At 40.7% G+C, this 26,756-nt stretch overlaps 1 protein-coding gene across 6 annotated transcripts in view; it reads right to left on the bottom strand.

Annotated features, from left to right (window-relative positions):
* Nucleotides 1-2,118: 2,118 nt before the first annotated feature.
* Nucleotides 2,119-26,756, bottom strand: part of cacna1g.L (calcium channel, voltage-dependent, T type, alpha 1G subunit L homeolog) — a 116,122-nt gene continuing 91,484 nt past the window's right edge. For 2 of the 6 annotated variants that reach the window (XM_041577179.1, XM_041577183.1), the window contains exons 18-38: nt 26,332-26,432; nt 26,122-26,245; nt 25,790-25,858; nt 25,229-25,413; nt 24,704-24,830; nt 24,300-24,425; nt 23,681-23,770; nt 22,715-22,928; nt 17,860-17,910; nt 15,710-15,861; nt 15,149-15,258; nt 13,833-13,966; nt 13,461-13,531; nt 11,853-11,931; nt 9,819-9,940; nt 8,180-8,521; nt 6,029-6,169; nt 5,548-5,682; nt 4,793-4,970; nt 4,234-4,391; nt 2,119-3,161 (exon numbers count right to left, since the gene is read on the bottom strand). In XM_041577179.1, coding sequence (XP_041433113.1) covers nt 2,337-3,161; nt 4,234-4,391; nt 4,793-4,970; nt 5,548-5,682; nt 6,029-6,169; nt 8,180-8,521; nt 9,819-9,940; nt 11,853-11,931; nt 13,461-13,531; nt 13,833-13,966; nt 15,149-15,258; nt 15,710-15,861; nt 17,860-17,910; nt 22,715-22,928; nt 23,681-23,770; nt 24,300-24,425; nt 24,704-24,830; nt 25,229-25,413; nt 25,790-25,858; nt 26,122-26,245; nt 26,332-26,432 — 3,534 coding nt within the window. In that variant the 3' untranslated portion in view covers nt 2,119-2,336. The remainder of the gene's footprint in view (nt 3,162-4,233; nt 4,392-4,792; nt 4,971-5,547; nt 5,683-6,028; nt 6,170-8,179; nt 8,522-9,818; nt 9,941-11,852; nt 11,932-13,460; nt 13,532-13,832; nt 13,967-15,148; nt 15,259-15,709; nt 15,862-17,859; nt 17,911-22,714; nt 22,929-23,680; nt 23,771-24,299; nt 24,426-24,703; nt 24,831-25,228; nt 25,414-25,789; nt 25,859-26,121; nt 26,246-26,331; nt 26,433-26,756) is intronic. The other 4 variants (XM_041577181.1, XM_041577180.1, XM_041577182.1 and 1 more) reach the window with 4 other exon arrangements.

The following is a 26,756-nucleotide window of genomic DNA, read 5'->3' as shown; positions in this document are numbered from 1 at the left end:
CCTACAAAATTTCCTTTGATTAGGTCCGGGGTGAATACAGAGAACTTGGTCTTTGTCACTTTAAATAAAGACAAGGACAAGCACTGAAAATCAAAAGATCTGCAGTCACCATTGGGCCACATCCCTGTTGCAGGGAACAATACAAAGGTGTGTTACTGTGCGGTGGTACTTTCAGGGCCTCGCCTTTAATCACTGTTGCTTTGGTAGAAGATGACTTCACTATGAAATGAGATTACCAACCCATAGTTTATGAGCCTCATAGTGGAAAGATGAAAATTACTTGATGCATGGCTGACACATTTTGCAAGGAGGTGTCAGGGGAAGGCTGCAGAAGCCAGTATGAAGTCAGGGGAAGGCTCTGTACCTGTGGGATAATGTGTATAGTACCAGTGCAACAGTATTTGTTCTGACTTATGCACACTGGTAGCTTTATCCTGACTACATGACAGAATGGGAGACGTCCCCAAACACACCTGCAACCCATAAGATCCATGATTACCCTATGTTAAAATGACAATAATAATAGAACAGCGTCTTTGGAAAACTGAAGCAGCGCTTATGCCATCCCGCAGGCGATTCACATTCTTGCCGGTTTGAAGGCATTTCAGGGAGATTAGTCGCCCGCAGTAGCTAAGATTTATCGCAGGCCACTAAATCTCCCCATGTGCCACCACCTTTAATCGCAGTGAAGACGCCGGTGTTAAGACACATTAAGGACTCTATTCCAGATTGTTTGGACCCAGTGCAGTTTGCATATCACCACAATACATCAACACCTTTGGGTAGGGTGTGGTCAATTTCCCCCTGCAGTGGTCATGGGCATCACTTGTAGCCAGCTGAGCCCCCCAACCTTTGCCCCAACCTCTCCTTTTATAATAGCTGAAACCACTTGCTGCATTTATTTATATACCTGCGCCCATTGGTGACTTTGGTTGGCATGTAGGCTGGGTGTGGGCAGCTTGAACTTTGACTAACACCCAACCTTTGACTGCTTGACATTGTAGTTCAGAAAGAACTAGAAGAATGAAGTTGGTTATCTATGTTAAAGACAGGGCGTAACTACAGAGGAAGCAGACCCTGCGGCTGCAGGGGGGCCCAGGAGGTACAGGGGGCCCCATGAGGCTCTCATTGATGAGCATTTTGAACATATATTGGTAAAACAGGACAAACACTGGATATGTTGGGGGCCCTAAAATTTATTTGCTGTGGGGCCCAGTACCATCTAGTTATGCCACTGGTTAAAGAGTTGGAAATATTAAAGAAGAACTAACCCCTAAAAATTAATATGGCTAAAATGCCATGTTATTTGTTCAACTTTTTGCACCAGCCTAAAGTTTCAGCTTGTCAATAGCAGCAATGATCCAGGACTTCAAACTTGTCACAGGGGGCACCATCTTGGAAAGTGTCTGTGACACTCACATGCTCAGTGGGCTCTGAGCAGCTGTTGAGAAGCTAAGCTTAGGGGTCGTCACTAATTATCCAGCAGAAAATGAGGTTGGTCTGTAATATAAGCTGATGCTACAGGGCTGATTGTTAGATTCTCGTGCTAGTTGCACTGGTTTCTATGTTGCCATGTAGTTATCTGTGTTAATTATTATTCAGCCTTATATTGTGACATTTCTATTCTATGTGTACTGTATATTGTGAATGGGTCCCTAAGTAAGTGTAAGTGACAGCAGCACAGAGCATGTGTAGTGAATCAGCAGAAAAGAAGATGGGGAGCTACTGGGGCATCTTTGGAGACACAGATCTTTACTTCTAAAGGGTTGTGGTTGCCTTGGGCTGGTACAGAAACCCAAAACATAATGTATAACATTGCTAGCTACTTCTTTAGTTCTCCTTTACATGGGGGGCCTTTCATTTAATATATCATTCATGTCACATCTTCCAGTTGCAACATACAGTACAGCTTGAGGACTGTAGGTTGGGTTCCTTCTGACAACAAACATATGGCGATATACAATACTACTCGTTCTTATTAAAGTAACAGTTATAATCATCAGACTCCCGTTATAAAAATATTAAGGTATGCATTAAAACGCTATTATTACTTATTGGACAGTTTTGAGCTTCCAAACTTGCATTTTCTTTGCAGTAGAATTACCAACAAAAAACAGATACTCCAATAAATTTATTTAATAAAAAATATTATACATGTTGAGCTCTCTTATTGTTTCTAACTAAACAAAAGTGTGAAAATCCTTTTGGAAAATGTATTGCTATTGTCCAAGCAGATGCATTGTTCAAGTATATTCCCAGAGCTGCAAGGTCCACAAGTCCCTCTTTGGATAGTTTACCCAATAGAATCAGCTCTATTTTGGCACCCGATCGCTAAATCATTGATTTAATTCAACAGTATCCATAGAAAAACTGTCAACAGAAATTAAATCGCCCAGTGGTTTAGGGGATGTCTGCATTTCGGGAATGAAAGAGTCAACTATTTTATTGAGCTCGGTCGAGTCTGCCGATTGTGATTGTCCACTTGAGATGTATGAGAGTGGTTGTTCTGAGGCTTCTCCTGAGTGAACACAATCTGGACAGACAGGATCCTGTCCACCTGTCCTCTGCACTATTTGCAAGTCCTCTTTCTCCTGAAATACGTGACTAATGAATCCGCAAGAACGTGAAGTAGAGTAGCGATGGAGAGTGTTCTCTAAAGAACAAATTTCTATGGAATGTCTTCTGGGGTCATCCAACCAAGAAGATGTCTTTTTAAGGACACCTTGAGCATCTACGCTGTAGAACCTCTTCATGTCCTTCAAGATAACATTGCTGCTGTTACCTAGTTTCAGTTTCTGGCTTAAGGAGTATGCTGCAGAATAGACACTTAACGCTTTACAAGTTTTGGAGTTGAGATGCCGCCTACAACATGTTTCACTCAACAAATCTGCTTTCTCCGGCATCTGTGAGGTTTCTCTTAATGTGTTCATATTGGTTTGAGAAGTATCCGGGTACCTGAACATCTTGCAGGTATCTTGGACTTGCTGGGTGTAAACACTGCGTCGTTTCAACTGGCATAAAGTTCTTTCTGGCTCTATGAAAGCTGAGGATGTCTCTGTGGACACCTGGCAAACTGGAACAAATACAGGTGGGGGCTCAGTTACCGCAACATTTTCCCTGCTATCAGAAGAAAATTCCAAAGAGTCGGTTCTGACTGCTTCCTAGAAAGAGAGATAAGCAAACGTTACATGCATAATAATATTAATAAGTTATAGTAGAAGAGAGTCTACTGCATTATTACTGTCCATTGCAAAACGTCCATGCAGAACAGGTTACAGTATATCAGAAAAGACCATACAGATCTAAAGCAAGCACTCAATGATTGGTCTTCCAAACCAGGAGTGTAAAATCAAGTACATATTTATTTATGTACACATATTGTGTGCACATATTAGAAGTACATACAGTAAATATTTACTTGAGTTTACACTCCTGGTCTGAAAGACTGCCCTTTTGAGTGCCTGATCTACATCTATATGGTTTTAAGGTTCAGGACAACACACGTAGGCCTCTTCCACTATATTGTGAGTTACTTTAATTTAACTATGGACCCCTTCCCAGTGCTTTCATGTTTATATCAGAAAATAACTAAATAACCAAATAAATCAGGTCAAGGGTTTGGAAGACTGCTTTTTGAGTGCCTGCTCTACATCTATATGGTTTGTTCTGCTCCCTAAGCTGAAGGCTCAAGTGGGCCTCTTCCAACTATGTGGCGAGTTACTTTATTGACCTATGGACCCCTTCCCAGTATTTTCATCTTTGTATCAGAAAATAACTAAATAACCAACATATCAAACCAAGCCCACAACATATCAGTTAAGAATGTTTAGTTGATTTCTGTGTAATACACTTTTAAACACAGGTACCAGACTAAGTGACTACAAAAGTGCAAAAACCCAATGTTCCCAATAAGTTAGTGTCTGTTTGATGTCTAATTTTCCCCCTTGACTCATATAAAGTTACAGATAAATATAAACATATATATTTCAGCGTTTTGCCTTAAAGGGATACTGTCATGGGAAAATGTGTTTTTTTTCTTCAAAACACATTTAAGTCTGCACTGAAATATGTTTTTCAAAACAGCAAAAAGATTTTTTTATATTTAATTTTGAAATCTGACATGGGGCTAGACATATTGCCATTTCCCAGGTGCCCTCACTCATGTGACTTGTGCTCTGATAAATTTCAGTCACTCAGTGTAGTGATATCAACCTTACAATCAATTTACTGTACCTGTCTACGAAGCATCCTATTAGCAGAAGGAGAGCGCAGAGAGGCTGGGAGTTTGGGAATCTCTGACATCACTGTACTTCCTGAAGGGATGGAGATTTGTGGCACTTGGAGAAGCGAGTTGAGGTCATTTGGCTGAGAATGAACCGTTGTGCTGGAGCCTGGGAAGGGAGATTTATAAATATGGAAAGCACCAAACTTGTCTGCACTTGTCAATTGCTACCCCTATTCCTGAGTTACAAGTGACCTGATTGGTGTAACTTCGAAACTTCACCCATAACATTCTAAACTGTGACTTGGAGTTATATTTATTAGAAGACTTGCATAATCATGACTTGTCCCATGATAACGGTTTCTGTATTTATATTAAGTTCACTTCAATTGTGTTTTGCCTAGGAAACACTCTCCAGGTTTTATGTGTAGGTTTTTATTTCATTTTTTCCCCCGATTAACTATTAGACAAATCTTGAATACTCATGGCGACAAAAACTTGTTTCCATTTTTTTCACAATAACATAGCATGACTAATAACTAATAAACAGGTAAATCAGTGTTTTACTACCTGAATTCTGGTAACAGTGGTTTCTTTGCTCCTGGCACTCAGCGCACAAGCTTTCTGTTTGCAACATGTAGCTGTCGTTGGGCAGAGAGTGTGTCCGACATACGGAGGGTTTCCGTACGCTGAGAAGATTCGTAGCCTCCTCTGTGGTTGTGGAATATTTCTCCTCGGGCAGTCCGGGCTGCAAATAAAGCACAGTTGCTTAAAACGGTTGTACTAATGTTTAGCCTACCTGTAACCTTTTGTAGAAGTGAGGGGGGGGCTGAATGAAGGATGACAAAAAGCACAAACCCATTGTGCAGAGCCCAATTAGAACCCAACTGGTTCAACTGTCCTACGGACAGCCCTGCTGCGTTCATAGATCCAGTTCTGGCACAGGGCTGTTGGTGGCATCATCCTTTAATAGGCTGGAATATTCATGAATATGTACCACATACCACCCCCAGCAACAGAATCAGCTTTCTCTCCTTGGAGAGTCAGGAGTAGTAGGTACCACTTGGCTTTGGTGGCTTAGATGGCTTTTGTAAAAAATATTTTTTTTTTTTTAAAAAAATGGAAGATTGAGGTCCTTGATTACTAGAAAAATATGTTATTGAAATGTTTTTAATTACCCTTTGAAAATAATATTCCACCATAAAGAATGATATACTGAAATTGGTCTGGAAGCGAGATCAGCTTTCTGAACAAAACTCTACTACAAGATCTGCTATATGGCATCGTTAGGTACACTGTCTACAAAAAGTAAGAGGTGGTCATACTTTGGTTTCCAGTACACCGAATGGGTTGGGGTTAGGGTCATCTGGCAAGGAGTCGTCCGTCAGAGCTAAGGACCATGACTTTTCCGATAGAATGTCCGATGTCATGGAAAGGCCTTCCATCTCTGCCAGTGGTATCTAGATGAAGAAAAAAGACCAGAAACCATTACAGGGGCAACAAGAAAATAAGGCATATCGTATTATTATGTTTTCCAAGTGGCTTGGAAGCAAGGGCTGGTCAAGCCTTGTCTTGTTCTTCACTGAAGAGTGGACTTATCCTAATGAAGGAACATTTCTGGATAATTTGTATTCTGTATTAAAAACGGACAATCCACTGCGATAACTAAACTGTTAGGGCATACTTAGAAATGCCAGCCTTATTTCCACTTGTACTCAACATTTACTCCACCAGTGATGTGGGGACACTTAATCTGAATGGTCTTTTATGGTATATCAAGGTACTTTAAAGAAAGGAGGGACTGACCTGTTTTTCTGAGGAGCCCTTGTCGGAGGGAGGGAGGGCGTAATGGTGGCACACAGAGCCAGACAAATTGTCCATTAGCTTCATCTCTCCTTCCAAAGATCCCTGGATCAGTAGTGATATTGTATCAAACATGTGTCTTTCCTGTAAGGGGTGCACCAACGGCATGCAGGGAAAAGGGGAGAAAGAGGCAGGAGATACAAAATATACAGAGTACATCAAGAAGAGTACCAGGTACCTGTTCTACTAATGTACAAGAAAAGGGCAGAGAAAAGACTAACAAAATAGAATACAATAAACGTGTGCAGTGGTGTAAAAGATTCACAACACAACAGCTTTATGTCAGCAAAGATTCAGGGCAACCTGTCTGGATTGTTGGCACTGGACCAATTGGGCTTCTCTTACTAAGCATGATTAAGTGCTTATTGGCATACTTTATGCCAGTCTGGTCACCCTTTTTGCGGCTGGACAAAGATTCCATAATCATATAGAACTTTAGGGGACAGATTAAAAGACATGCATCTTCCGAGTGCTCATAAAGCTCCTGCATAAGGCACATACTTTCTAGCTGAATTATTTTTCTGGCTCTATTTGCCCTTTAATTTTAGGGCACTCTGCAAATGCTGTTCACTTGCTGAGCAGTACATGTGCATATATTGTGTATTGTAACCCCATGTGGCTTTATATTTACATTTAATATACACTAGGTACTATACAAGTAAGAAAAGCTGTTGTATTTGCACAACTTAGGGGATCTAAAGGCAGTGGTGCTGGCAATGGTGGTGGATAAGTGGTTGTGGTGGATAAGTCAATAACAGGCAGTGGAGGTGGATAAGTCAATTGCAAGCAATGGTGGTGAACAAGTGGTGGCAGTGGTGGTGGATAAGTGAATTTACAGGCAGTACTGGTGGATAAGAGGTTGTGGTGGATAAGTCAGTTACAGGCAGTGGAGGTGGACAAGTCAATCCAGGCAATGGTGGTGAACAAGTGTTGGTAGCGGTGGTGGAAAAGTGAATTACAGGCAGTGGAGGTGGGTAAAGTCCATTTGTCTCTCACACACATATTTGTCAGGCCCTACACCTCTATTTTACAAAGATACTAATTGGAATCATCCAGCTTCTCTTTATTTCTTTTGCAATCAATGAAACAACCAATATCCATGGTACAAAGAATATTGATTCTCATCTGGCTCCTCTTCACTTCCTCCTCTGCCAGTGTTCCACACATTGGCACATATAATACATTAGCAAATTATATTTTCCATCAGGATCAAAAAACCAACCAATATTCATGGTACAATATCTGTTGGAAGTATTGCCCCAGCATGCATGTACCAAAATTATATGTGTTTTATGTGTGTAGCCAGCTATAACGGGAATGGACTTATTTTTCACATTTTGGAACTGAAAAATACACAAGTATGCGTCTTCAGCTGAACTAGAACTACCCATCTACTGGGTTTTGGAATATGATTACCCGCATATTATTCTTAAATAAATTAAAAAGGGCTATAAGATTCCTGATACTGCAGAATTCATCTATAAGTTTTGATCCTATAGTTAAAATCTCCTGGTTCACTTGCTTTTAAATTAAACAAATTTCACCCGATTTTCTCGGAAAAAAATCAAAAATAAATCTTTGGTGGGACACTGACATTCTCAAGTAGGGAGCTGGAGACTGTTGATGCTTTTGGGTACATTAAATCAAAGGTGCAAGACATTACCGAACTCAGTTAAAACCTTCTGTTTCAGTGGGAAACATCATCTATTCTGGTAGTTGTTAGACAGAAACTTTTGTGCCAAATCATGTTCCAAAAATCCCTCGAAATTCGACTGGGGAATAGAATCAAATAGGGAATTCGGGCGAAATTACACGCTGGCGAATAGTCGAATGGGCGAATATTCGCCTGGTGAATAGTCGCACGATCGAATATTCGATCGAAGGATTTTCATTCGATCGAATGCCTTCTTATTTGCAGCGTTTTTTCGCTCGATCTATTCGAATCATTCTACTCAGGCGAATTTACGCCAATTCGATAGTCGAGGAGCACAAAAAACTCATCGAAATTCGAGTTTTTTTCCCTCTATTCATCCACCCGAGCTTTGTGAATGTGCCCCTAACCATTGCTAGTAAATGAGGTGAGAAGTGACTTACCATGGGATTGACTAATGAAAGCTGTGAGTCGGCCTTGTCCTGCACAGAATTCATATAACCGTAAGAACCTTCCTGGGGGTAGCCAAGATCTCTCCCAGCCCAAATAAACGGGTCTGGATCTGGAACCTGCATGTTCTGGATCTGAAACTCTAATTCCATCTCTGCCTCCAACTCTGCCTCCTCCTTAGCTTCCTTATTGCTTTCCTCAAGGTGTTTCATGAGCACTGCTATTACCACATTGACCAGGACAAACTGGGCGGTCAGCACAAAAGAGACAAAATACATTGGGGAGATGACTGTGTTGTAACAGGTGGAATCCTCATTGCAGTCACGGAGTGTGTCCTATGGTGCAGAGGAAAGTTAGCACAAGATCAATGAAAATATTTGCATAGCATCCCCCCACACACAAACATTTTCCTGGTTTAAATCTCTGTAGAGGCTATGAGCAAACATAGAGAGCTTTTCCTGCTGATATGTGCTTAGTGAATGACTTAGGGGATCTCTTTATATAGACCAGTGATCCCAAACCAGTGACTCACGAGAATCATGTTGCTCACTAACCCATTGGATGCTGCTCCCAGTGGCCTCAAACCAGGTGCTTATTTTTGAATTTCTAGCTTGAAGGCAAGTTTAAATTGCATAAAAATCAGGTGAACTGTCAAACAGAACCTCCTGTAGGTTGATAGTCCACATTGGGGCTACCAATATCCAATCACAGCCCATCTTCATGTATTCTCATGTTGCTCTCCCAACTTTTTTTTAAAGGTTGAATGTGGCTCATAGGTAAAAAAGGTTGAGGACCCCTGGTATAGACTATAAACCAATTTAGGGGCTGTTCCCCAGTGTCAGGCTGTTCCACCAGGATACCAGGAAAACTCCAGTGGGCCTTGTTCAGTGGAACCTCCTGCTCACCCAAACATTTAGCCTTGTATGTTTATAGCCATTCATCTTTTCTGTATGAGAACAAAGAAATGGATAGAAGAATTTATGATAGGAGATAAAAAGAAGAGATTAGGAGAATAAAGAGAACAAAGAGAAGTAGAAAAGGAAACATACGAGGAGAGTGGGCCTACAGACTAAGGTTTCCTGGTGGGCCCCAGCATTTCAATTTTCCAGTGAGGTGGAAGAACTTTCCTGTCCTGCACAGAGGCTGGACCTCAACCCAACAGAACCCCTTTAGCATGAACTGAAATTCTTGACTGTGAAACAGGCCCAACCTCTCTAATGCTCTTGAGGCTGAATCGAAGCAAATTCCACCAACTAGGTTCCAACATCTAGTGGGGACCTCCCAGAAGAGTAGGGGTTGTTGTAGCAGCAAAAGGAGGGAACAATTCATATTAATCCCATTGGTTTGGGATTAAGATATGTTGATGTTACTTCATGAACTATAAACTTCCCTCTTAATTAGACTGTTCTATATTGCGTTTAACCCTCTCCATGTCTTGCTTGGGAGCTGAACCTCACAACAAGGCAGCTGTATGGGCATGGCTGAATCAGCACTATAAAAATAACCATGATGCTCTGTTGTCCCAGGAAATGGAGGGTTCAAGAAAATGATAGGGTGAGATAAGAGTAGATAACAACATTGTTTTATTTTCACCTTAGCAAGAGTTTATGATATCATTAAACATGTTTTTACCTTCATTATACCATTCCAGTTATCGCCAGTGGAGACTCTAAACAAAGTCAAAAAGGCCATCCCGAAATTCCTGAAAGTGGCATGTCTGCCAAGACCTTCACATGGATGGGAATCAGTGCATTCTGGAAATGAAAGATTGTGTCAGTGTAACACATGTATTTATATTGAATTAATTATCCAGCATGGGGTCTGTGCAGCAATACTAGCCCTAATTTTCTTTCCTTAAAAGGGTTGTCCACCTTCAAACGAAACCTTTAGTATCACTCCATCTCTGGCTATGATAACTTTTTTTGCATAGAAAAAGCACAGATTAACCATTTGAGTTAAATAATTAGAAAATAACAAAAAACAAAAAATAAAATAAAATTTTCTAGATCAGGGCTGTCCAACTGGCGGCCCACCTTGTGTGGCCCCCCACATGAAAGTCTGCCTGCTGTGTCTGCTTACCTTGTGTAAATTTTAAAAGGTATCACCACAGAGATTAACTGGCCCCTGCATTGTTTAAACCTCATATTCAGACTAATCCCCTGTATTGTTTACACCTGTAACACTTGTATTGTTCACAACCCCAAAGCCCTGTACTGTTCACACCTGAGACCCAGATTGAAACTGCCCATATTGTTCACCTGTTCACAACTGCTGGAGGGACACAAGCACTGTGTCACTGTATGTTGCACAGTATGAACTGTTCATTTTAGACTGGTCCTGATAGGTTTCCCTGTCTCCTGCTCTGTTCTGCCTGCCCTATGCTCCCTGTGTTTGTCATACTCTGCCTGCCCTATGCTCCATTTGTGTGCCATACTCTGCCTGCCCTATGCTCCCTGTGTGTGTCATACTCTGCCTGCTCTATACTCCCTGTGTGTGCCCTGCTCTGCCTGTGAGATGTGAGCCTGGCATTTGTTCTGGGGATTTGTTAGCATTTATTGTTAGGGGCCCCTAAGGTCAAAGGATTTTTAAAATCGTACGATTGAATGATGAAATCGTTTGAATAGAACGATTTAATCGTACGATCGTACGATTTTACCAAAAATCCTTTGATTTCTCAAAGGTTATAGGAAGTCCCCCATAGGCTAAACAGCAATTCAGCAGGTTTAAGATGGCGATGTGTCGAAGTCGAACTTTTTTAAAGAGACAGTACCTATTCGATGGTCGAAGTATCCAAAATTTACTTTGAAATTCAAAGTTTTTGAAATTCGAAAATTCACTTTGACCCTTAGTAAATGTGCCCCTAGGAGTTCACCCTCTCTATGCATGAAAAGACAACCAGAAGCAGTGGCAAAAGTAGATATTACTGGGCCCACAGCAAATTATTTTTCAGGCCCCCATAATGTCTAGAGGTTGACTTGTTTTATGAATATTTATTCAAATTCTATATAAATACAATATAAATACAATATATATATATATATATATATATATATATATATATATATATATATATATATATATATATATATATGGTCTCATGGGACCCCTATTCCTCCTGGGCCCCACTGCAGCTGCAGAGTTTCCTTTGTATTTACACTCTGAGCATAAGTGCAATAGCTGATGCCACACTGTGTGTTCTCCAGGCCAGTTTTGTATTGACATAATAGTGCCCTGTAAGTAGGTCTTAGCCCTAACATATATGCTTATTGCCCCTTTATTAGTACAGGTGTGGGACCTGTTATCCAGAATGCTAGGGACCTGGGGTTTTCCAAAAAAAGGATCTTTGTAATTTGGGTATTCATACCTTAGTACTACTACTACTAGAAAATGGTGTAAACAATAAATAACCCCGAATAAGCTGGTTTTGCTCCCAATAAGGATTAATTACTTCTTAGTTTGGATCAAGTACAAGGTACTGTTTTATTATTATGGAGAAAAAGGAAATTATTTTTTAAAAATTAAATTATTTGATTATAATGGAGTCTACGGAATGGAGTCTTTCCGTAATTCGGAGCTTTCTGGATAACGGGTGTCCGGATGATGGATCCTATATGTGGTATTGATAAATGAAGACAGTTAGTCAACCAAAGGCAGGAAACAAATTACCTAAGTCACCAAAAAGTTCAACTCCCAGAGCGGCAAATATAAAGAACAGCAGCATAAAAAGCAGGCCGAGATTCCCCACCTGAAAAAGTGAATACATAAATTCATTAGGTGAAACACCGTATATAAAAAAAAAAAAACATTTCAACTTTAAATAAATTCAATAGGTTGGTTTTGCCTCCAATATGGATTAATCATATCTAAAGCTGGCCATACATTCACTGATATAATGTTTGGACCATGTGTGGAATAATTGTCCCCACAAATAATAGTCAATTGGACAGGTTATAATATCTTTGCATGTGTTGTGTGACAAAATCCATGGGTGACTGTCACTACTATTTCCGAGACATAACTTTCATGCAATTGCTGTCTGTCAGTTAAAAGGGGTTGTTCATCTTTAAATGAACTTTTAGTATGACATAGAGAGCAATATTCTGAGACAATTTGCAATTGGTTTTCATTTTTTTATTATTCGTGGTTTTTGAGTTATTTAGCTTTTTAGTCAGCAGCTCTCCAGTTTGCAATTTCAGTAATCTGGTTGCTAGGGTGCAAATGACACTAGCAACCATGCATTGTTTTGAATAAGAGACTGGAATATGAATAGGAGAGGCCTGAATAGAAAGATGAGTAATAAAAAGTAGAAATAACAATACATTTGTAGCCTTTTGGAGCATTTGTTTTTAGATGGGGTCAGCGACCCCCATTTGAAAGCTGGAAAGAGTAAGAAGAAGAAAATAGCAAATAATTCATAAACTATACAAAATAAATAATGAAAAGTTGCTTAGAATTGACCATACTATTACATACTAAAGGGTAAATTAAAGGTGAACTACCCCTCTAATGGTCAGAACATTTGTTGTTTTTCTTGCAATCCTGCAATTTAAATCTGAATTTGACAGTTTTAGCTGGTTGCAGTTAAATGTTGCGCTCCCATAATTCAAAGCTTTCTGGATAACAGATTGTGTGTATTAATAATAGGACTCAAGGCTTAATGTAATGGATAACTCTACAATACAAAATGCTTAAAGTCTTGGATAACCCTACAATGCACCACAGTGACTTCTATCTTTAACTTAATGATGAGATGAGTGTCTGACTTTATACTGGAACTTAAAGGTGGAGCATAAACCCTCAAAAATCGAATAGCACCACAGATATTTTTTATTTTATTGCTTCAACAGCCAATCCAGCTATTTGGCTGCTCAGTGCACCAAATAAGAAATACTGTACTTGAGTATTGTAATGTAATATTTTAAGGATTGTGGATTCAATAAATGCGACATATTGGTGGGCGTTGCTAATGCTGCTTTTTTTAGGAATTGCATTCACGTTGCAATGGTTTTGTGTTCATAATTATTTAATTTTATGAGCAGGAAGGGCTGTGGACTTGTTAAAAAATGCCAATGAGTATTAAGTGTGGCAATGAATTAGAAGAGGACACATCAGAAGTGGCAAATTGGCCACGACCTCCCCATTGTCAAACTGTACTTGCTTGAGCTTACAGCCTTCCATGCCCTCTATCAAAGGAAGATGGAACACATGTGAAATATATGTGTAACTCTATATAGGGACCCAACCGCGAGATAGGTCTCCTCTGAGCACCCTTACTTGAGGAAGCGCTTGCAGAACCGTATCCAGCAGGGCTCGCATACCGACTGCCATCTTTAATAACTTCAGCACTAGAACAATACAGGAAAATAGAGACTTCATTTGTGCAACAAGAATAAACCCCCGAAATAAGAGCTTCGCACTCAGCACAAAGTGGGTTATGTAGTGGTAATATTTTTTAACTGCATTAGATCAATAAATGGTAACTTTTAACTGTATACTGTCATTTTATAAGCCAGGGATTGTTTTCCAGTATGTGGTAACTTCTCCAAAGTTAAAAGAATGAAGGATGTCCCTATAAAAAAGGGGTAACTTCTAGTTACATCTGCAGGCTCTCCTGAGTACTAAGGTCAGTGTGCAGTATAAACGTACCCCGAGCAATACGCAAGACCCTCATTATTCGGATGATTGTTGGGTTAATGGGCAGTGATGCATTGACTTCAATCTCTTCCAGTGTGATTCCCATGATGGAGAGAAGAACGATGGCCAGATCCAACTGGTTCCACCTAGGAATGTTTAAAAAAAATGTGAGATTAAACCAGTTCCAGCACAGCATTTGTTGGAAGAGATACTATTCAGCAGCTGACACTGGTGGGTTTAAGGCAGACTTGGGCAAGTGGGAACCCTCAAGCTGTTGGCCAACATCTTCCATAATCTTACTGACAGCCAAAGGCAACGTCTGAAGCACCCAGGCCCTAATTTGTGGAAAGGCCACCAAGTGGCAGGTGGCAGGATTTTAGGGGGCGGCATGCTGGCCAAAACCCACATTGGTTGAGAAACACTGGGATGTGCAGGAGATACAATCATTCTTTTAATTTCCTGTGCGCAAATCCCCATTGATCCGGTCCCGATGATCAAACGTTGCACGAATAAAGGGGAGGAGACAGGGGTGACAAACGGCAGTGGGCCTAGGCACACCCACTATGTAAATGACCTCTACTTGCCTATAAATAGCTCCATAATTCCCTAAAGATGACATTTCTAATATATCATATTTTATGCAGAACCACCATTATTTGAGTCTGTTTGCACTCTGCACCTAGTGCTGGATCAGAAATTTGGTAACTTGTTGAAAACTCTTCAATAGGGGGAAATGTAAAATGGAATAATATATTTCATAAAAGTAGATTCCCTATATAAGAGAAGCCTCAAGGTTTTTTGCATTAGAATGTAACATTACATCATGTTGTCAGACTATAAGGGGCCCATTTACTTAGCTTGAGTGAAGGAATAGAATAAAAAAAAGTTCGAATTTCGAATGATTTTTTTGGCTACTTCGACCATCGAATAGGCTACTTCGACCTTTGACTACGACTTCGACTTCAAATTAAACGATTCAAACTAAAAATCGTTCGACTATTCCACCATTTTTAAAGAGACAGTCGAAGTACCTTTAAAAAAAACTTTGACCCCCTACTTCGCCACCTAAAACCTACCGTTAGCCTATGGGGAAGGTCCCCATAGGCTTTCTAATGTTTTTTAGGTCGAAGAAAAATCGTTTGATCAATGGATTAATATCCTTTCGTTCGATTCTACTATTTGCGGTAAATCCTTCGACTTCCATATTCGAAGTCGAAGGATTTACATTCAGCAGTCGAATATCGAGGGTTAATTAACCCTCGATATTCAACCCTAGGTAAATCTGCTCCTAAAAGTGAAGCACACATCTCTGCTGGAATGTAACGTACCTGTCTTTAAAGAATCGCCGGAAGCCAAAAGCTATCATTTTGCACCCAGATTCCAGTACGAAAATGAGGGTAAAGATGTAATTACAGATTTTTAGAGCTTCAACCAATACCTATAATAAATACAATAAATATTAGATATCATCATATATGTCATCACCAGCTGTTTTCTGTTACTTAATTCCTTTACAGCTAATAATGAGTAGGACTCGCTACTATACTAACCACTACCTATGACGCAAAGCAGTTAATGGATTCAGTATGCCGAGTACTAACAACATAATACCCATCTCTTGCAGGAATGGATTGCGCCAGGCTAGTAAGTAGTAATGAAACTCACGGCTGTTCTAGCAGTTGCTTAGACAGTTGTGGACTTTGAAGACCTGCCACTCAGCTGCAAATAATACTTTTAGTAAATTGGCCTCCAAGATTGCACCACTGTAAAATGAGTTTTCCTTTTTTTTGTCATTGTGCCTTAAAAGATTTATAGCAAAACAAAACTTTGGCAAGAAAAAACATGTTGTGACATTGAGTTTGCTCCCACCCCACCGTCTTTTCAGTTACCTGGGGTTGCTGATAGTGCTCCATTGCCATAGTGATAACATTCAATCCAATGACCCCAGTAATAAACAAATCCAAATAATGACTTGTACAGATCTGATGGATGAGGAGCCGAAGGTGAGAATACTCCGAATAGTAGGGTTTACACTGGGCCTCTGGGAGAATAAAAAAATAAAAGTTAAGGCCACAGGCGCAGACTGCTTGTTAGTTCCCATTGTGCAGGGGTGGGGAGCCTGCAGTTGGCAGAGACACTGATTACAGATATAATAAACCAACTGATTCGTTTGAGGTTCCCCACTTCTGCTCCAAAGACAAACCAATGACCAAGCATGGAGTTCTTTTTCGAGACATTTCTAGCTCCGCATTTGTTCTCGGGCCGAGCATGCACCCCATGCACATAGCGACTGCCATGCACTACGTTCCATTGCTAAAGCAACCACGCAATAGCTACTCATAGGCAATGCTGGATCCTACTGAATTCCTGAGGGACGGTGCTCACGTAGCTTCCATGGATGGATGGTTCAGAAAAATGAGAATCCCCAGTTTAAAATTTGACATAAACCCACGCCCCAGGACAGCACTATAACAACACATTACTTTTTACATGAACGAAAACATAATTTTACATAAACATGTACACGTTACACCTTTGATCAATACAATACACCAATGTTCAAACTGCACTTGTAACAACAGAATGACAAAAAAAGAAAGAAATACATAAATAAAAACCCTTTAATGTAATCTTTTCCCCCTCACCTCCCCATATACGAAACTTACAAAATGTCCTATGGAAAAACTCTGAGAAGAAGAAAGATGGGAATGCAAAGAACAGAATGAAAGAGAGCACAGAATACATTGTACATTGTGAGACATCCATCTGTTTATATGCAAGAGACACCCAATGAGCTGTGTGTTGGTCTCAGGAATTTCTAGCAACAGAAGAGAAACATCTGTACTTCTGGCTGGTCAAGGAAAATCGAATGGGTCTATTTATTAGAGACCACGTTTTTTTCCCACGATTCTAGAAAATCACTGCAAAACATCCAAACTCTTCAGAAGTGGAGTTTTTGAGATGCACCCATTTAAATAATTTTGAAAATTTGAATGAAAAAATCTGGAGCTGAAAATCTGCCAAGCTTCTATGGAAGTAAAAGGGAGACCTATATTTAACATTTTGAGTTTGCAAAAATGAATGGAACAAGGGAATTGTTTGTTGTGATTGAGATTTCATTTATTTTCAGTTTCAAATTTATTTCAAAAATACGCTAGAGAAAAAAAACGTGATCAAGTTTAATTGCAATTTTTTCTTTTCACAATTCATTTTCAAAAAAATGTGAATATGAAAATTGATAAATAGGCCTCAAACGGTTCCCTTCAAACTATTTTATGGTGTAGAGATGTAGGGCAACAGGAAAAGGCCCAGATCTGAAAGTATCCATCCTTATCTTAACAGAGAACTATAAGAGCAAGGGATGCTGAATAAATGTGTGGCACGATTAGTTGGACTTAGTTTGACGTTTTTGAGATGGTTATATAAACAAGTTCCCCAATCTTAACATTTAACTGCTCATTGATCCAAGCCCTGGTTTGATGACAAGGGACTGTAGGTACCAATCAAAAATTCCATCCAGGGGAGAGGGAGAAGGTGGAGGGACCAGACAATTTGGGGTTCAAAGGTAAATTGATATTAGGATATCTATCTATGGGGTTATTAGGTTACATGGAAAAAGACTGCCGTAGTCCTGTAACCCACAGCCGCCAATTAGCAAATACTACTGTTTTATTTATTCATTTTTGCTGATTGGGAAATATTGGTTATTAGACTGGTGTAAAGTCCCCTGTGTCTAACAACGTGTGACATTTTTGAGCAGAATCCTTCCAGTGGGGTCAACTAACTTTCATGGACCTGCAAGTGAATCGGAATTAGCAACTGTTGATGAATTCTGAATAGAGTTACTGAAAACCTGGATTGATCTTTATGGTGGCGCAGAATTGTGGGTCTGCGAGCGGAGACATTACGATGAGATGTTGTGAGTCATGACAAAACAGACAAGAAGTCACGCTCAGTTAAGTTGACGCCTGACACCAGACAGTGGTTAGTTACAAAATACCGTCACTACACTGCAACGTGACATAAAATCTACCGGTACCTTTAACTGGACTGGGTGAGTGCTCCAATATTACATCATCCAGCATCAGATCTAAAAGAATGAGATGCTGTTAATCTGTGCTCAGCGAGCAAGGAACCTAGATTTTCATTGTGGGCTTGGGAGAGGAGGGAGCAGCTGTTTACCTGCTATGTGGTCACTATTTGTTTCAAGTAACAGAACTGGCTGGACACTTTCTTAATATTGACCATATTTCTGTTGTTTATGTGAAACACTTGTGGATATTACCCCTTTAACTAGTGCCCCAAAGTCCATCAAAGCCACAATTTCTAGAAGTGGCCAAGCTTAGCTCCAGTTGCACCCATGAACTGGAAAGAGTGTATGTTGCATGCAGTGGCCGGCTACACGTAATAGCATGATGATAGGATTCCAACGATGTGCTCCTTTCATGGGAAGAGGTGGTGGTACTGTTGGAGGAGGTGCTAGCCTACTGCAATAGGTTTTAATTATTGTTGGTTTTTCTAAAGACTTTTTATACAATGGCAATTATTATTCATAATTTCATATTATATAGAAGACTTTGATCAAAAAAAGGCTCATTAAAGATTAAGTCCATTTGGGATGAACTCTGACCCTATTTCCATTAGTTCCAATAAGACCTTCTTCTTCCCTCACTACTTACTTCTACCCTGGTGGAAATTGGCATGAAAATACTTTTTGGGAAATATCAGTCCTGAGTGCACACTGATTGGTGGATAAACAATGAAAAGCAGTATAGTATGGTCATTAGTGTTTCTCCACCTGTAGAACATCTGCCATGTCTGACACCTATGCTAGGCAGCCCTGGAATATAGAATGTGATGGGCCATTTCCTTGTATGTGTGAAAACTGATCATGTGCCCTAATGTTTAGGGCATGGAGGGCCCAATAAATATTCTGCTCAGGGGCCACTGTCCTGCAATCTTCCTTAATGTGTCCCATGTGTGTTTATAGGAGAGTTAGACCAAAAGCCATACCATAAGTGCGAGGACTGAAGGTTGCAGTAAACAAGGAAGGAGATTCAGGGAAAGAACAGATTGCGTGGAGGTAAAACAAAAGTACAGCTGACCTCTGACTGATAGAAACAGATTTAAAAATGTTAAAAATACTTCAAATAAACTGTTTTTGAATATTATTTCAACTGCGTGTTATTTATTCTTCATGCTTTTTGCTTCATGAGCGACTTTTTTACATGCAGAATAGTACAACATGTTTAAAGTTGATTAGTTCTTTAAATAAGCAAATATAAATATATATATATATATATATATATATATATATATATATATATATATATATATATATATATATATATATATATAGATGGAATCTGGATTTTTTTGTCTTTTTAGGAAAAGCATGTTTTACTATCAATTGCGTTCTACTAAAGCATTTAGGAGGCACTAAAATGCCCAGATATGTAAGGAGAAAGATGGAATTATAATTAGTTACCCCCCTTTTTTTATCTGGCACTGAACAGGCCTGGATGCTGTTGTACTTTAAAAGGAATTAAGATCTGCTTTGCCAGATTTTACCACCCTGATGGCAGGCCAACTCTCACTGATCCAATCATTTGGTCCCCAGGCCCATGATTGGATCATAACAGGAGGGAGCCTATGCAGACCCATTGGTAGAAAAATATATCAATGGCCCAAATCAAGCTTTACCTGAAGGGATTTTCAAACATTCTTAAAAGATACCTAGGGTAAGATGGTGCCTATCGTAGCAGTGTGATAATAGTCTCTGGAAAGGGACTGTGGCTGTGAGATAGCAGGTATAGTAGGGAGAGATGGTGTCTATAGTAACAGTTGGATAATAGTCTCTGGGAAGGGACTGTGGCATAGCAGGTATAGTAGGGAGTGATGGTGCCTATAGTAACCGTGGGATAATAGTCTCTGGGAAGGGACTGTGACTGTGGGATAGCAGGTATAGTAGGGAGAGATGGTGCCTATAGTAGCAGTGGGATAATAGCCTCTAGGAAGGGACTGTGACTGTGATAGCAGGTATAGTAGGGAGAGATGGTATCTATAGTAACAGTGGGATAATAGTCTCTGGGAAGGGACTGTGACTGTGGGATACCAGGTATAGTAGGGAGAGATGGTGCCTATAGTAGCAGTGGGATAATAGTCTCTAGGAAGGGACTGTGACTGTGATAGCAGGTATAGTAGGGAGTGATGGTGCCTATAGTAACCGTGGGATAATAGTCTCTGGGAAGGGACTGTGACTGTGGGATAGCAGGTATAGTAGGGAGAGATGGTGCCTATAGTAGCAGTGGGATAATAGTCTCTAGGAAGGGACTGTGACTGTGATAGCAGGTATAGTAGGGAGTGATGGTGCCTATAGTAACCGTGGGATAATAGTCTCTGGGAAGGGACTGTGACTGTGGGATAGCAGGTATAGTAGGGAGAGATGGTGCCTATAGTAACAGTGGGATAATAGTCTCTGGGAAGGGAATGTGACTGTGATAGCAGGTATAGTAGGGAGAGATGGTGCCTATAGTAACAGTGGGATAACAGTCTCTGGGAAGGGACTGTGGCTGTGGGATAGCAGGTATAGTAGGGAGAGATGGTGCCTATAGTAACAGTGGGATAATAGTCTCTGGGAAGGGACTGTGGCATAGCAGGTATTGTAGGGAGAGATGGTGCCTATAGTAACAGTGGGATAACAGTCTCTGGGAAGGGACTGTGACTGTGGGATAGCAGGTATAGTAGGGAGAGATGGTGCCTATAGTAGCAGTGGGATAATAGTCTCTAGGAAGGGACTGTGACTGTGATAGCAGGTATAGTAGGGAGAGATGGTGCCTACAGTAACAGTGGGATAATAGTCTCTGGGAAGGGACTGTGGGATATCAGGTATAGTAGGGAGTGATGGTGCCTATAGTAACCGTGGGATAATAGTCTCTTGGAAGGGACTGTGACTGTGGGATAGCAGGTATAGTAGGGAGAGATGGTGCCTATAGTAACAGTGGGATAATAGTCTCTGGGAAGGGAATGTGACTGTGATAGCAGGTATAGTAGGGAGAGATGGTGCCTATAGTAACAGTGGGATAATAGTCTCTGGGAAGGGACTGTGGCATAGCAGGTATAGTAGGGAGAGATGGTGCCTATAGTAACAGTGGGATAACAGTCTCTGGGAAGGGACTGTCAGGCCCAGATTTGTGGAAAGGCAACCTAGGCCCGGACCTAGGGCGGCAGGATTTTAGCGGGGCGGCATGCTGCCAACCACACCCACATTGGTTCAAAAACACTGGGAATGCACTAGAGATACAATCATTTTTTAAATTTCATATGCGCCAATCCCCACTGATGATGAAAATTTGCATGAATAAAGGGGAGGGAACAAGGGGGACAAACAGCAGTGGGCCTAGGGGCGCCCACTATGTAAATCCGGCCCTGGGGACTGTGACTGTGGGATAGCAGGTATAGTATGGAGAGATGGTGTCTATACTAACAGTAGGAATAATACCCTCTGGGAAGGGACTGTGAGATAGCAAGTATAGTAGGGAGAGATGGTGACTATAGTAGCAGTGGAGATAATAGTCTCTTGGAAGGGACTGTGGCTGTGGGATAGCAGGTATAGTAGGGAGAGATGGTGTCTATAGTAGCAGTGGGATAATAGTCTCTGGGAAGGGAGTGTGACTGTGGGATAGCAGGTATAGTAGGGAGAGATGGTGCCTATAGTAACAGTGGGATAATAGTCTCTGGAAAGGGACTATGACTGTGGGATAGCAGGTATAGTAGGGAGAGATGGTGCCTATAGTACCAATGGGGATAATAGTCTCTGGGAAGGGACTGTGACTGTGGGATAGCAGGTATAGTAGGGAGAGATGGTGTCTATAGTAACAGTGAGATAATAGTCTCTGGGAAGGGATTGTGGCTGTGGGATAGCAGGTATAGTAGGGAGAGATGGTGTCTATAGTAACAGTGGGATAATAGTCTCTGGAAAGGGACTATGACTGTGGGATAGCAGGTATAGTAGGGAGAGATGGTGCCTATAGTACCAATGGGGATAATAGTCTCTGGGAAGGGACTGTGACTGTGGGATAGCAGGTATAGTAGGGAGAGATGGTGTCTATAGTAACAGTGGGATAATTGTCTCTGGGAAGGGACTGTGACTGTGGGATAGCAGGTATAGTAGGGAGAGATGGTGCCTATAGTAACAGTGGGATAATAGTCTCTGGGAAGGGACTGTGGCTGTTGGATAGCAGGTATAGTAGGGAGAGATGGTGCCTATAGTAACAGTGGGATAATAGTCTCTGGGAAGGGATTGTGGCTGTGGGATAGCAGGTATAGTAGGGAGAGATGGTGCCTATAGTAACAGTGGGATAATAGTCTCTGGGAAGGGACTGTGGCTGTGGGATAGCAGGTATAGTAGGGAGAGATGGTGCCTATAGTAACAGTGGGATAATAGTCTCTGGGAAGGGACTGTGACTGTGGGATAGCAGGTATAGTAGGGAGAGATGGTGCCTATAGTAACAGTGGGATAATAGTCTCTGGGAAGGGATTGTGGCTGTGGGATAGCAGGTATAGTAGGGAGAGATGGTGCCTATAGTAACAGTGGGATAATAGTCTCTGGGAAGGGATTGTGGCTGTGGTATAGCAGGTATAGTAGGGGAGAGATTCCTGTCTGGAGACCATTTTTAAAATATTTGATATTATCAAGATCCAGACCTGTCCTGTGTGTAGGAAGATTGCTCACAAATCTTAATTTTAAACATTCTTTCCCCTGACACGGGGCTTTACCTAACCATGCATTTGTATCACTATCCATGCTTCTAGGAAGCGGCCATCCCAGTGTGGGGACGAGCTCCTGTCAAAGGTCAAGCAGCACTCAGAAAGTTATGGCAAAGAGTACCGACCGGCCAGCTCTCTCTCCTTACTCCTTCTCTTTTTCTCCATCCTGCGGAGCCTCTTTTCTTCCCGTCTCTTCGCTTCCTCCTCCTCCTGATGCTGCCGGCACTTATGGAAGTTCTCCACCACCACACCCACAAACATGTTGAGCACAAAAAATGCCACAATCAGCAAAAATGAGATGAAATATAGCAGCATCCAAGGGTTGTAATTCATCACTGGCTGGAGGAAAAGAGAAAAGGTTTGTATTACCGTTTACCAGGATATGTGGGCAACATTCAATTTTTCATATAAATAGTTGCAGTAACTTAAAACTCAATGATGGTCACAATCAATTAGGGATGCACCGAATCCACTTTTTTGGATTCGGCCGAACCCCGAATCCTTTGTGAAAGATTCGGCCGAATACCAAACCGAATCCGAACCCTAATTTGCATATGCAAATTAGGGGTGGTAAGGGGAAAACATTTTTTACTTCCTTGTTTTCTGACAAAAAGTCATGCAATTTCCCTCCCGCCCCTAATTTGCATATGCAAATTAGGATTCGGATTCGGTTCGGCTGGGCAGAAGGATTCGGCCGAATCCTGCTGAAAAAGGCCGAATCCTGGCCGAATCCCGAACCAAATCCTGGATTCGGTGCATCCCTACAATCAATGCTCAGTACATATATCCCTGTTTCTCAAAAGTAAGTCCTCAAATTTTACTGGACTATATCTCCCAGAATACCCCAACATATGAATCAAGGCTATACAGGGGACCCAAGTTTAAGAAACAGTATAATATTTGGACCTACTGTACCTCTATTTGCACATAAATGATTTCTGAGAGCAAAGAGAAAGTAGTGGGCACTCTGGTCACATTATGGCTGAAATAATCATTTTACACCAAGCCCCTGAATGGGTTTAACAATGGACAAAAATGCTTCAGTATGATGTAACTTGGTTGTATTCCACCATGTAAAGCAAAAATTGTACCTGCTGGTCAATTCCGACAGCATCCAGTCCATCATACATGATGTCCACCCATCCGTCTTTGGATGCCAGGACAAACAAAGACATCAGAGCCTATTCAGAAAGAAATATGTGAACATAAACGCATTCAGCATGGAGTCATTTTTTTTTACTTAATGTAATACATTTAAGGTGTTATGTGATCGTTTTTTTTGAACCTTCATTCCATTCCCCATTGAACACAATGGTATTGCTGATAATTCTAGCTTCTGCTTCAATTATCTTCCCATTTCATGCCATTCTCAGTATTAACCCCCCCCCCTTCCCGTGAAGTCAACCCTATCTCTTGGGGGTAATAATCTAAAATAAAGAGGCAGAAATAAGGTCATTATTAATTGTTATTGATTCAGGGGCTTTAAGAGGTCCCTGGAAGTTTAGTCAGGGACTAAATACAGTTATAGTAGACTAGGGCCATAAATATCCTGTAAATGTATCCTTATAAACAGTGCTTAGTGATGTCACCACCAAGGTCGGAGTTCTATAATAAAGTCAGAATTTTATATGGTCATGGAACTCCTCTGTGACGTATAATATTCTTATATTTTACAATAGGGGTATTTTATTCACTATATATTACACGTACCTGGCCAAGGTTATCAAAGTTGTACTTGTGTCTTGCCCATTTATATTTAGCTTCAAGGCAGTCCGATTTATTAGTGATGTTTCGAGTGTCCTCTCCCTGGCAGTAATAAAATTTCCCCTTGAAAAGCTGAAAACAGAATGGGATCTGATTACAGTCAGCTGCCCATGAATTAAATAATGAGCTGTGCAGAGAGTAGAATAGCCAATTTGGACACTACTTTATAGAATATACAATATACTTAGTTTAAACAGTGCTGCTAGACAAATCAAACATGGTGCAATATTCTCTCTAAATATTCATAATATTTATGATGGTCATAAACTGCACTATATACAACATGCGTAGATATTATTGGTGGGCGATATAACTTAGGATATCATTCTCCCACAGTCCCTTATACATACCTGGACTCCAAGTATCCCAAAAATAATGAAGAAGGCACAGCAGATCACCACAATGTTACCGATAGGCTTCAGAGAAGACATAAGTGTCTCAACCACCAGCTTCAATCCCTGAGCTCGACTAATCACCCTAAAATGGGACACTAAAGTTATACTTACTTTCTTTTATATCTAACAATACAGAGAAATTGTCCTTTGTTTATTGGCATTGTACACTCCTTTTCTATATACTTGTATTTTGCACATGAATGGGCTGTCATATTTGTTTCCTTTAGACAGTACAGCATGAGGATATGAGGGTATAGTTTTTGTGTGCCCAGAGCATTCCTTCTTAGTATTTATACATATATATATATATGAGCTGCCATATTTTTAACTTGAACTGAAAAAGCTATGACATCAAACTCATAAAGAATTCTTGGAGTTCCAATATATAAAGAGCCAATAAACGTACTAGTGAATGTTAATAAATATTCGAGAATTTTGCTTTTTGCAATTTTTTGGTCTAGGGAAACCTCCTCTACTAACCTGAGTGGCCTTAAAGTCCGGAGCAGCCTCAGCACTCGGAGCATGCCTAGGATCTTGGTGCCACTGTCGGACACCATAGAGACTAGAATATCGATGGCTGAGATCAAGACCAGCATTCCATCCAACACGTTCCAGCTGCTCCTAAGATATGCCTTGCCACCAAAGCAAAAGTTCATGGCCACCACCTGTAATTGAGCAGAAACCACTGTTAGCGGGATTGAGATATGTGCCATTCCATGCAGCATGCAGGGTCTCTCTGGTTCTCTCTGTCAAATTATAATGCAGCACCACAGCTGGCAAGGGCAGGGGACATGCAAAGGTGCTCACACGGGTTATTAACAGCAAACTTGCATTGAATCACCAATGTACATCCACTAGCCCCAAAGATTTGCAAACCATGAATAAATTAATGTTAATTGCTCTGCCCCCTGCTTCCCCAAGATATATCATCGTAGATATATAGCCTTTGGTCACCCTGTCAGCCGGCAAATGGCTGCTGCTGATGAATATAAACTGGGCTGCACTGAGTTTATACAAAGCTGGAATAGAAACGGTAATTACCTTTACTGTCATTTCAACCAAGAAAATCAAGGTGAATATGTAGTTGGACAATGTGAGAAATATTCTTTCCTGTAAAAATATACATTAAGTTAAAATTGAAACAAGAAAAGGAAGGTCATTTCAGAATTCACTTTCAGGATCATGTACACAGAAATAAGAGATTCTAAGACATGAGCCTGGCTGGGTCACACTTTGACCCTAGCAGCTGGACAGAAGTTGAAGTGACAGGTTGGAGAGTGGAAAAGTACAAAAGAAACACCAACTGCAAAGTTTCTAAATAACTGTCTGCGGCAGTTTTATTTTGGATGAGTTTTATGGCATGAAACACTCACAGCGCTGTGGGGGTCTATTTTCGGTCTCTCCATGGCAATGGTTATACAGTTGAGAAATATGATCACCAAGACAATGTGATCAAACATTTTGTGGGTGATAATTTTATTGCACATCAGCCGGAATCTGTAAGAAAGCACAGTCATTGGAAGGACTGAGAATCTACCTGCCTACTGCATATGTCAGTTGTCCCACGAAAATATAACACTCACTTGGAATATGGTGGGAACAGATAGAGGGACCAAGTTTCTCTCTCCTTGCACCAGGCTGGTAAATGGGATATGATCCAAGCTTTCAGTCTTTCTGCCCGACTCTGAAACACAATTTAGAAAACAGTATCACAAATAAACTCTGTCTGCAATGCATAAATTAAAACAAGGAATTTGCCCTGTCCATTCTCAAAAACTACCTAAAAATTTTGTTATGCTTTTCCTCTTGGACACTATGGAGGATGATCAGGGGTCAATAATGCTCATGTATACAAGGCCAATAAGGCCTTTGACTCTTTCTGATAAAGAGCGAGAACATTCTTTTGTGAAAACCTTCATTACAGTATATTGGAGTGATTTTGTCTAGTGAGTTTATGTTTTTGGTCAAGGGTTTCCCCAAAGGATTTTAGAGTTTGAGATTGTTAGAT

The sequence above is a fragment of the Xenopus laevis genome, chromosome 9_10L (assembly GCF_017654675.1).
Source record: "Xenopus laevis strain J_2021 chromosome 9_10L, Xenopus_laevis_v10.1, whole genome shotgun sequence".
Classification (NCBI taxonomy): Eukaryota; Metazoa; Chordata; class Amphibia; order Anura; family Pipidae; genus Xenopus; species Xenopus laevis.
Note: the sequence above shows the minus strand (reverse complement) of the source record. Positions and strands in the feature narration are given on the sequence as shown.